General features: G+C 33.4%; 1 protein-coding gene across 2 annotated transcripts in view; it reads right to left on the minus strand.

Moving 5' to 3' along the window:
• Positions 1-12,971, minus strand: part of LOC150110309 (dynein axonemal heavy chain 12-like) — a 213,866-nt gene that overhangs the window by 177,803 nt on the left and 23,092 nt on the right. For both annotated transcript variants that reach the window (XM_090392772.1, XM_090392764.1), the window contains exon 2: positions 1,950-2,149. In XM_090392772.1, the coding sequence (XP_090248898.1) occupies positions 1,950-2,145 (196 nt within the window). In that variant the 5' untranslated portion in view covers positions 2,146-2,149. The remainder of the gene's footprint in view (positions 1-1,949; positions 2,150-12,971) is intronic.

Below are 12,971 nucleotides of genomic sequence, written 5' to 3' on the forward strand. Positions count from 1 at the left end.
GAATACCCTTGGAGTACATATCAGGAAATTGATGATGATAATGATGTAGTTTCTTCAGAACTAAGGAGTTTTTTTGTTTTTTTTTTTAAATAAATTTAGCTATGTCACATGACAAGGCATTAATGATTGTGGCTAATATCTCTGAGCTCTGTTGGAAGTTTATTTTCCACTTGGATAAAGGATTAAACTAAATTTATTATATCTCTGAGCTCTGTTCAAAATTTGGATCAGAAGTTTCCAAATTTTTTAAACTATAGTCAATTTTTTTTTTCAATAGTCTTTGTAGGTATCTGCAATGTAAATAAACATAAGGGTAGAAAGTTCTTCAATTTCTTCTTCTTTTTCAACAGTTATTTGCTCTGCCATTTCATAAGTTCACTAATGGTAGGGCTCCTTTTTTTCCCCTTGCCAGTTCAGCAATTCATTTATATCTTCAGTAGAGAACTGTCGTTGCTGTTTTCCAAAGAAGATTCAAAATTTTCCCCTAAGTCTTCAAATGAATGAAGGCATTAGAAAAGAAGTGAAGCAATAGCAATATAACCAATTGCTATTGCTTCACTTCTTTTGAATGGCATTTCATTCAACATACTAGAAAATCTATATTAGTCATAAAATCAGGATCTACAGTACATACACACTCAACTCTCACTACAGTAAACTTGTACAGGGATAGAGGAATAGTTATTTTAGCAGTTAATTTGCTATAATGATATGCTTTAGCATCACATCATACCTATGGAACTTTGAATGAGTCAGAGGTGTTTGCTATAGTGAGAATCAAATGTGTATCAATGTTTCTTCTCCCTTAACTCTCTTATGCCTACACATAAGATCAATGTGCCACAGGTTCTATAGTTTTATAAATTCCAAACCTCGTGTTTGGGATTTATACATATATAAAACATTCACCTGTGCAACAAAAAAAAAAAAAAAAAAAAAGACTGAATTCAAATAGGCCACAATATGGATAAGAAAAATAGTTTCTTACTCACCTCCCTCAAAATAATTTTAAGACAGGAATCACTTATTACAGTGTTTCCATGATGCATTGGAAAGACTTAAACTTCATTAAAAGTCAGAAATGTCTGCATGTTGACTGCATGAATATAACATCAGCTAACCTAACCAGACTATTCCCAATCTAGCTACACCGATTCCTTATTCACGTTTAATTAGAATTCTCAGTATCACTGGTCACTTACTAGTAGGTTGCACATATTGTCAACAAATTCAGGGCTACAGATCATTTTCAGTTGTTCACTTTACAGACTGTATATTTCAGTAAGACAAAACTTTACACCAAATTCGATATTCATCAAGTCTTTCATTCTTTGGGATTTGACAGTGACATCATATGTGACACACAAGGAATGTGTGTACAAAAAGAAAAAAAAAAAGAAGAAGCCATTTAAGGCCAACTGGTTCAGACCAAGGGGACTGACAAGATCGCATTTCTAAGTTATCTCTCCTAGAGAAACTTACATTAGATCTTTTTAATTCAGTTTTATTATTCTTTTTTGCACAGTATATATATATATATATATATGTTATATAAGACCAATTTCATTAACCATTATACCTTTTGAATACTATGGGGAACATATACCAAAATATTTTTGAAATCAGCAACTATATCCATTTAAAATGAATGTAGCATTTAATTATCTCACAGAAAAATTATTTTCTTTTGAAGTAGTGGTTATGCTAGACATTCTGAATGAAAAAGAATTTTTGTTCGACATCAGTTAAAGGAAAAAGGACATGCTACAATCAATGTAGCACTGGATATAGAGCACTATTTGTAAGAATAGTGCACAGTCAACTATGCATTGCTTTCACCTTTCTTAAGATAATATGCACTGTTACTCTTAATAACCTACTAATGGATTGATGTGGTGTGAATATCTTAAAGCAAATACAAAAAAGCAAACAAATATTTTAAAAATTACCATGTTTGAGAAGTTCTTCTAAACATTCTAAATCATTTGATGCCGAAGCCTCATGTATTGGTCTCCATCCTCTGTTATCTTTAGCATCAACAGGATACCCACTATTAATAAGATGCCTCAAATCTTTTAAACTGCCAATTCTAGCAGCATGTCCAACTGAAGAGCAAGTATCATCCCAAGATTCTGAAAAATCCATGACCCTAAAATTAAAAAAATAAATAAGTACAGGGAATCCTCATTTATCAAAAGGAATACATACCCAGAAAGTAATTTAAGTGATTAATATTCATAAAATATGTAAATAACTGGTGCATTTATTTAAAAGCAAAAACTGAGTGAGTTCTGTAAATCTGAATTAATGTATGGTGTTGGATTCTGAATATATAGAGATTTAAGTAATTATTATTTGCTTCAGAATCCAACATGATCTTCCATCACAAAGGCTAGACTTGTAATTAATTAATGTAAATCACTTTTAGAATTTAATATTCATATAACTACCTTTAATTTTATCTAATTTTTAATTAATTAATCAAAGATATATGTATTAATAATGAAAAGACTGTATTAAATATTATTAAGCTATTTTATTTATTACTATATTAATATTATAAGAACTTGTATTTGATAATTTAACTGCGCATTAATTGAAATGTAAATATTCTCTATTTATTCCTATTTGTAGAAGCTTAACGTTATACAATAGCTCAATTTTATTATGTTTTGTTTGGTTGTCATGGAGACGTATGTAAGAGAGCGAGCGCGAGTTTGGAATAGTACGTGAGGAAGAAAAGCTGAAAGTTGAGTTAAAGAGAGCACGAGAACAATTTAGGCAGGAAGAATGGATATAAAAAGGAAGAACGCTGAAAATATAGATTAGAGAGAGAGAGAGAGAGGATTGGCATTCGGTTGGAATCAGAGTGTGATAATAGCGAGTCGGCAAGACACTCAAGCAGCTAATTAAAAGTCCAGTAGTCGAGAAGCGGTTAGCTAATAAGTTGTAGAATAACAATTATAGCTACGGAAGACAGCTGAGTGACTACTGAATGAATAGCGATACTAGAGTTGAGATTTAATTTCAGGGCCGATCTTTCAAGGACACGCGGAATCTTTAAGCATAGCACGGAGTAACGAGAGAATAGTAGAGGCTGTAAAGTTGAAGTTTAACGATAGCTGTGTTTAGAATTATAGTGCCTAAAGAATTAATTGAATGCCAGAGGAATGAACAACTGTGCATATAAAACCTCAACTTAAGAATTATTGTGTGTTGCCTTAATTCATGAGTGATCAGTAGTACTTCATGCAAGAACGTTTGTTTATGTGTATAGTGACCGATGATTAATTCAGTTATTGCTTAGAAGATTTATTTAATAAGTGCCGTTTATTGTTAAAAGTGTTTACAGTTATAAGAAGTGTTTGTGTGTAAGTTGATGAAGAAAGAAGATTATCGGTAAGAACATTCCAACCATTAATATTCCTATGCAGAGATGTGAGTGTGTTTCATCCTAGAATTTCCTTATGTTAACAGTAACTATTGCGAAGATTAGCTGAAGTGTAAATTTAAAAGTGTTTGCTTGTAAAGTGGTGTTACTACGATTTTATTGTATTTGGAACTTAAGGAACTGTGAGAAGACTGTATTAGAGATAATAAATTTACCATTGTCTGAGTTTGTATGGCAGTATTATCAGAAAGGCTGAAGTGTTTATAATAACTCAATTAGTGATTTGATCCTAAATGTATAATTTGTGATTCTAAAAATTAAATGTTCGTTTTTGTTAATCTAAAGTTGTATTTTGCCTGAATCTCTTTTACTGCACCATTCATAAAATATTCGAACCAAAGCGGGTAAATTAAGTAAGTTAAATATACTCGGCCAGTATATATAATAACAACATATACAGGAAGGGTAGTCGAGAGTTGGTTTATCTTCAATTCTTGAACTAATTCAGATATAAAGTGACGCAGTCTTTAAATATAAATTTTCTTTATATTTGAATTAGAAATCAACTTACAACTTATCAATTAGTTAAGAACATCGTAATAGTAATCATGTCGGATCCAAAGTATAGATTGAGAAGAAGTAGGATCCAACAATGGGAATTATATAAACACGATAATATATACTTCATAGATCAGTACATTAAAATAATTCAATCACAATATAAAAATACTACAGAAGTTCAATATCAGAGATGATATTGAACATGTGGATTTGAAACATGTGGATCTCCTGTGTTTGAGAATTTTTTCAGCTTTTGGATAATACAGTAATTCATCTGGAAAATCAAGGTTTTGTGTTTGTGTATTGGAAAACAGAAAGAAAAATAATGCCATATGAACATAAATATCTTTCAAAAGATATATTTCGGTGATTACACCACATTTTTTATTATTCAGTTATACAAAATACTGAAATAATAGTTCCCGACAAGTTTTGTAAATCGTAGGATTTACATCTTCAGGGGGTAAATAGTATAACTTAAAGTTTAAACAAGAGAATTAATAAATACAAATCATAACTGTCTGGCTATTCATAAACTCAAATAACAGAATGCAGATATAAAACATTATTGACGTTGAACAATACTGGACGACGTTACGTGTTCTTGTTCTCGTTCATACAGTCCGAGCAGATTGAGCATTCATACAGATTGAGGTAGATTTTTTATTAGAGCTGACCACACTTGATGGAGAATTAAACCTTGATTTTTATTGCATTGGGTTGGGTTTTTTAGCATATTAGCAGCTTCTTTAAATTTTCTTATATAACTGTTGTTTTCTATGTATGACATCGTTGTTTTTTGCCAGAGTATATCGTGTCCAGTGGAAGTGGTATGGAAAGCAAGACCGTTTTTTTTTCTCTTTTGTATTATACGTCTTGTTGGTGTTCAGCCATGTGTATTTCTCCAGATCTTCCTGTCTGTCCTACGTAGCAAATCCCGCAAGGGCAATGGATTTTGTAGACTCCTGGTTTTTTAAGAGGATGATGAGGTGGTATTGTTCAACGTCAATAACGTTTTATATCTGCATTCTGTTATTTGAGTTTATGAATAGCCAGACAGTTATGATTTGTATTTATTAATTCTCTTGTTTAAACTTTAAGTTATACTATTTACCCCCTGAAGATGTAAATCCTACGATTTACGAAACTTGTCGGGAACTATTATTTCAGTATTTTGTATAACTGAATAATAAAAAAATATGGTGTAATCACTGAAATATATCTTTTGAACCAATTAGCCACAGAAGTCTACGCCTGCAATAAATATCTTTAACTCTATTCAAAAATACCATTAATAAAAATATAAAAGAATTACAAATTAGATGGATCTGGTTCAAGGTTCTATTTTGAAATGTCAGTTTGCTTAGTGTCCTTGTGAAATAGGTGATTTTAAATGTTTTATCTTAGAATAATTAGCATTTTATAGTATATTATTATCATTTTTTTGTTTGTTTTTGTGTGCGTAGTTTTTTTTCTTTCGTTTTCCTCCCAATAGTAACCCTACCAGGAGGTAATTTATTCCTACATGCTCCATTGCATACAATGCTTATATTACATGTAGCTTACAAGTACTGATTAATATTTCTATTTATATTTTTGTATCAATTTTCATATTTACATTTATATTTTTATATATATGTTACGGTTAAAGTGATAAATCCAGTTATTATTAATAATTACCGGTTAAAATGAATAATTTATGAGAATTAATCACTTTAACTGGTTAAAGTGAATAATTCCTAGAGGAGTCTGGTAAATGTAATAAAAACATGTTTATATATAGGTTTTCATTCTCAATAGAAATTATAACAGCTTAGGTTAGTTGATAATGAAAAAAGTAAGGAAAGTACTTCTTTTGCACTCAATGAAATCAGAAATCATTATAATCTAACCTAAACTAAACTAACCTAACCTTTATAGGTTGGAAATCATTATAAACTAACTAACCTTCAATATTATAATGAAAAAAAGTAAGGAAAGTACTCCTTTTGCACTCAATGAAATCAGAAATCATTATAACCTAACCTAACCTGGATGTTGCATGCTGAACCAGAGTGTAGTCGAAGTCTGTCATGGGCAGATTAATGGGGATGAAAGATAAACGTTGTTGTGGGCCGAGCTGAATGATTTCGGGCAGATAATGGGGATAACAAATAAAAGTTGTGAGCAGATGAATGGGGATTATAGATAAATGTCGTTGCTGTACTTCTTTCCTCATCAATGGAGAAACATACTGATCGGTTCCTCTCTGATTTATCTATTATCCCCATTCATCTGCCCACAACAACTTTTAATTGTTATCCCCATTTATCTGCCCGCAATCATTAAGCTCGGCCCACAACAACGTTTATCTTTCATCCACATTAATCTGCCCACGACAAACTACAACTACACTCTAGGTTGACAAGCGACATTCAGGTTAGTTTAGGTTAAGTTAGGTTCGGTTGGCTTATAATGATTTCTGATTCCATTGAGTGCAAAAGAAGTACTTTCCTTACTTTTTTCATTATAACAATATATATATTTTTTTATCACTTTAATCATAACATATATTAACACTATACAGTATAATTCACATAATATCAGTATTTATGTTAGATTACAAGGAATTAGACTGGAAGTTGATTTTCCAATAGCTGACAGTCACAAAGTATGTGGTCAACAGTCTGTTGAAGGTGTGGACTGCAAATGCATGACGGTCATTCCAGGATATGGAATCTGTGTATGTAGTATCTTAGTTTCCATCTCTCGTTAGTAGCGTGCTTTTTCAGCCGGAGTCTGCTTCTGATGCTAGGAAAGATTTCTTTTGTCGTTGATCCATTTTTTTTTATGTTTTCCATTCTTCTTCCCACATGTCTAGGCTTTTCTCTTCTACAAGTGTTTTTATAGCAGATCTTGAGTACTTTTGGTAACTTGTTTCTAGCTGCTTCTTTAGCCAAAGAAGCAGCTGAAACTTCTTTAACCAGTAATTATTAATTACTAGTTAAAGAAGTTTTCCTGCTATTCCAGTATGCACGTTCACCCAGCAGAACTTGATTACTCATCCAACCAGCGAGAGATTTCGAACTAGATTTCTTCTCTGTTCTATTAATGCAATATGGTTGTTCTGGTTTTTTAAGTCATCTATAGTGCTTCCACTATCACTGTAAATTGTTGCTGTCTTTTGATGAGAGGTGTTGAGTTCTAATTCCTGGAGATATGTGACTGAACTATAGCAAGTTGTTCTGCTTGGTTGTTGAAACAGAGAGGATGCAGTCTGGAGCAGCATTCTTGTATAATGGACTGTCTGTTGTATGCAGTGAAAGAACAACCGACGTTCCCTTCGGTTTTGCTTCCGTCAGTGTATATTTGGAATTCGTCACTTTCAGAGTTTTCCTTCTCCTTGATATTTGTTTTCTTTGCTAGGTGAGGCCACTTACTGTAGTGAAGTGTACGTTTGTAGCAATTTGTATGGATGTTGCAACTTTCATTATATCTTCCAGAAGTGACGTCATATATAATAGATAATTCTTGTATTTTCAGGCAGATCGGTGTTAGAGCTGCAATAACGCAAGCTGCCTCAAAAGATATTGTTCTATATCCTTTGATTATACATATAGCTATAAGGCGTTGAACTCTGTTTAGTTTTCGTCGGTTTATCTTTGATTTTAGTGTATGTTTCCAGGCAGGTGCAGAATAAGATATCAGTGGTAATATAGCTCCAGTATATATTATTTTCAGCACTTGTTGGCCTAATCCAGTGATGGCGAACCTATGACACGAGTGTCAGCACTGACACACTTGAGGGTTTCAGGTGACACACCTTGGATGTTAAAAAATATTGGTATTCTGATGAAAAAACTAATTTCAATAATTTCAGTTTATTAAATTAATTGTATAATATAAATTCATAGATTGTATATCAAGGTCTTATTAAATAAATAGCCTAATCTGAATAATATATAAGTCACCATCTATGATTAAGTAGTTAAATTTATAATGCATGTATGCAAGTGGCACATCAACAACGACAATATTTAAAAAAAAAAAAGATGTTTGACACACCTGGGTAAAAAGGTTCGCCATCACTGGCCTAAACCCCACTTAATCCTTGCCGACTTAGCTAGGAGGTTTGCTATTTGTAAGCTTTTTTTGGTAACATATGAGATGTGCTTGTTGAAGGTAAATCTTTCATCTATTACACTGGCCTACAAAAAAAAAAATTTTTTTCTGCTGATTATGATCTGACACTTGTGTTTTACTAATTTAGGTGCGCTGATTTCAACTATCAAACCCATTTTTCTCTATCACGTCAGGATTTTCCTCTATGGCATTTTCTTTTTGCTAATTTGTAAGTTTTTGATAGTTTTAAGGAGGCAGTACTATTTAGAGGATCAAAAAAATCGATTTTTTAATATTATTTTCTGAAAGTATGTACTTTTAAAAATCTGTTCCTCACTTTTTATCAAGAAATTCGAAAAATTCCCGAAGATATAGCCTATTATTCAAAGCGGCGTGCAGATCAGAAACGGAGCGCTCAGCGCTCTCACTTGTTAGTAAACGAATAAATGCATAAGAACCTGCAATGGCACGTACTAGCGCTTTGAATGCGAGAGAGGCCGATAGTCTACCTGATACATTTAGGTGATGAAAAGTAGGCGGTGACAACTGCCTAAAACAAATGAATGCTATATGCGTCATAGCGGACAAAGAACGATCGAAATCAGTCAATCGTTAATCGATCGTGAAAGTATGATGAGCGCTTATAGCGTTTCAATAAAGTCTCTGGTTTTTTTTGTCTTGTTAATTGCATGTTAGTCGGCAGTGAAGAAAATACATCATGTCTACTACTCGAAATTGTGTCAATAGTGTAGATTCCTTCTGTTACATTTGTGGCAGCTTTACTGTTCCCAGTCAAAGGACAAATATTACTGATTTCATTAAGAAAGTGTACTTTGCATACTTTGACGTAAAAATTGCAGATCAGGACAAGTCATCGGCTCCAAATAAAGTGTGTAAGTCATGTGTAGAAAATTTACGACAGTGGAGCAAGGGAAAATGCCAAAAATTAGCTTTTGGTATTCCAATGATTTGGCGTGAACCGAAAAATCACGTAGATGATTGCTATTTTTGTTTAGTTCAGACTTCTGGTTATAATAAGAAGAATAAGAAAAAAATTGTGTATCCATATCTCGACTCAGCAATTCGGCCAGTTGCTCATTCCAATGAAATAGCCGTGCCAATTTATAAAGGACTTCCTTTACTTGAGAACGAGCATGATCAGGATATGCCAGATGTTCTTGAGGACCAAGACCCGGATGTTGATTTAGACAATGAAAATTTAATTTATAGTTCTGGACCGCGACGTTTTACTCAAGCGGAATTGAATGACTTAGTAAGAGATTTGGGCCTATCAAAGGAATCATCGGAATTGTTAGCTTCAAGATTAAATGAAAAAAACTTACTGGAGCAAGATACGAAGATAACTTTTTATCATAGCAGGGAAAGTAATCTTGTACAATATTTTAAACACGAGTGTGGGTTTGTTTACTGTAACAATGTGTCAGGTTTACTAACTGAAATGAGTGTTGTACAATATCATCCAAATGAGTGGCGTTTATTTATCAACAGTTCAAGCAGAAGTCTCAAGTGTGTCTTACTACACAATGGGAATGTATATGGCTCAATTCCTATTGACTATTCAGTCCACTTTAAGGAAACATATGAGGACATTAAAAAGGTTCTGAAGTTATTAAAATATACAGACCATAACTGGATCATCTGTGTGGATCTTAAAATGGTGAACTTTTTACTTGGCTTTCAAAGAGGATATACAAAGTTTCCGTGTTTTCTATGCTTCTGGGATAGTCGAGCTAGAAACCAACACTGGAGTTACAAACATTGGCCTCTTAGAATATCCTTAAATGTTGGAGAACAGAATGTTATAAATCAACCTTTAATCAACAGAGAAAAAATCATTTTTCCACCTCTACACATCAAACTAGGTCTTATGAAGCAGTATGTTAAAGCTTTAGAATTAAAGATTTACAAGGTGACTGTTTCCAATACATATGTGAAAAATTTCCACGACTTAGTTATGAAAAAATTAAAGCCGGTGTATTTGATGGACAGCAAATTAGAACTTTAATGAGAGACCCAAATTTCATCAACTCTATGAACGAAATTGAGAAAGAGGCCTGGACTTCATTTACGATGGTTGCGAATAATTTTCTTGGAAACAAAAAAGCGTGCAATTACAAAGATCTAGTGGAAACAATGCTTGAAAATTTCCAGCGCTTAGGTTGCAACATGAGCATAAAGCTTCATTTCCTATACAGTCATCTTGATAGATTTCCAGAGAATTTAGGTGCTGGAAGCAATGAACAAGGTGAAAGATTTCATCAAGACTTAAAGACTATGGAAGATCGGTACCAAGGAAGATGGGATTCTCACATGATGGCCGACTACTGTTGGAGTATTCAAAGGGATTGCCAAAACAGAACACACAGCAGAAATTGCTACAAACAAAAATTTATTCCCTGAAACTCATGTGTAAGTAAAATTGTTAAGTAGTTATGTATCTAATTATCAGCCTCTCTCGCATTCAAAGGGCCAGTACGTGCCATTGCAGGTTCTTACGCATTTATTCGTTTACTAACAAGCGAGAGCGGTGAGCGCTCCGATTCTGATCTGCACACCGCTTTGAATAATAGGCTATATCTTCAGGAATTTTTCGAATTTCTTGATAAAAAGTTAGGAACAGATTTTTAAAAGCACATACTTTCAGAAAATAATATTAAAAAATCGATTTTCTTGATCCTCTAAATAGTACTGCCTCCTTAAAACTATCAAAAACTTACAAATTAGCAAAAAGAAAATGCCATAGAGGAAAAACCTGACGTGATAGAGAAAAATGGGTTTGATATTTGAAATCAGCACACCCAAATTAGTAAAAAACAAGTCTCATATAAAAGTCAGCAAAAATTGTGTTGGACTGTGTTATTACCCCTAGGTATTTTAGCTCACTGGCTATCTCAAGAACTTCTCCATTTAGGAAGACTGTAACAGGTTGTTTTGATTTTTTACTTGAGATGTGAAGCACTTTAGACTTGCTGCTAATGAATGTAACTTTCTTCTCGTGTGCCCACTCTGCAATTTTAAAGAGTTCTTCATTGGCCGCTACTTCTAGCTGTAAACTGTCGCGTACCCGAATCATTATTATTGCATCATCGGCGAAGGCTATGACTTTTGTTTCAGTAGTGATAGGAAGTCTTAATAGCGAGTAGTACTGGATGTTCCAGAAACATGGCCCACAGCAGAAACCTTGCGGGCAGCCACGTTTGACCTTTTTCGTTACAGTTGTGGTTTTTAATGTCATAGTTGCTCTTCTGTCTGAGAAATAATTTTTTGTAAGGTAGAGTAAGGTTTTAGGGCATTTTAAATCTATTAATTGATTGATTATGGCTGGCCACCATGCAGCATCGAAGGCTCCTTGCACATCGAGTGAGATCAGTAGTACGTCTTTTTTTTGCTGTAGATTGTCTTCTGCGAACTCTTTAACCTCCATAATTGCATCTAATGTGCTGGACTGAGGTCTGAATGCGTATTGATTGCTGCTTAATAGGTTTTTTGAGTAGACATAGTGCATTATTCGGTTTATTAGAAGTTTTTCTAGGACCTTACCAACAACGTTTAAGAGACTGATTGGTCTGTATTTGTTAATTTCGTCGGATGTTTCTTTTCCTGGTTTGATTATAGGTATAATTTTTGAGTGTTTCCATATTGAAGGAAATGGTCCTCTTTTTAGGCATTTGTTGTAAACTACTGTTATGAATTCGGGGAATTCGGGAAATGCTGTTAGGAGTATGTCCCTGCTTATTCAGTCTTCTCCAGGAGTTTTTCTTGGATCCACTGATCTTAATAATATTGACTCGATTTCATTAGTTGCAAATGAGACGTCGTCAAGAAAGTCTATATCTCTTTCTATTCTTTGTCTGTAAGTTTTGTGGATTTCTTCATCTGTTGATTCATCATCATTGGGAATAAACTTCTCTATCATAGTTTCTGTTAAGTGTTTAGTGTAGGTGCCGTCTGTTTTTTGATAGTTGATAGTATAAGTGTTGTCTTGTTCTTGCTTGCTGCTAATTTATATATGCAATTCCAAGGATTCGATACGGTTGAAACAGTACAAATTTTTTCCATGATTCTGTTTTCGCATTTGTAATTTTGGACTGATAGCTGTATTTGGCTTTATAGTAGTTGTCTTCTGCTCTCTCTTAAATCTTGGTTATTGTATGTTCTTTGGTATAGTCATCTGAGTGCGTTGACACGTTTTCTTAGGACTGTTAGTTCTTCGTTCCACCAAGGTACTGATTTTCTTTCATCGACGTGTGTGTGTGTGTGCGCGCGTGTGTGTGTGCGCGCACGTGTTATTGTATTTGGACAATGTAGAAGTAATGTCATAAACTAGTGTGAAAAACACATGGGAACAATGCCACAGAGATAAAAGAACACACCTGAATAGTGAAATGGAGAATAAGAAGGCTTGTCATGCTGAATAAAAACATGCCAATATAGAAACAAATGAGGATATTGAAAATGAATTAACTTTTGAAATCTCAACATTGAAACAAATTATTCAACATACAATACAGGAATCAGAAAAGTTGAGAAGCATTTAGATGCACAGGAAGGACAAGAAAATTAAGCAGTAAAAGGAGACACAAGAGAACCGAAGCAAATAAGATTACAAGCAATGATCAAGTAAGCAAAGTAGCATATAAAAAGAAGAATGTTATACTGTATTGGGACTCATTCACAAAACATACCACTGATGACTGTATTACTACTTAGAGTTTTCTGGGAGCAAAAATATAATAGTCTAGAACAAGAAGGTTTGTCCTGATAAAGACAAACTTGAGGATAGCGAAAATAATTTAACTTCCAAAATTAAAGTTAAAACAGATTATTACAGATGTGATAATTACAGAAAGTTTAGTGACATTTAAAGCAACATAGAAAGGACAAGAAAATTAAGCAG

Source organism: Typopeltis vanoorti, chromosome 1, assembly GCF_054136105.1.
Source record: "Typopeltis vanoorti isolate ZY-2024b chromosome 1, IOZ_Tvanoo_1.0, whole genome shotgun sequence".
NCBI classification, from domain to species: Eukaryota; Metazoa; Arthropoda; class Arachnida; order Uropygi; family Thelyphonidae; genus Typopeltis; species Typopeltis vanoorti.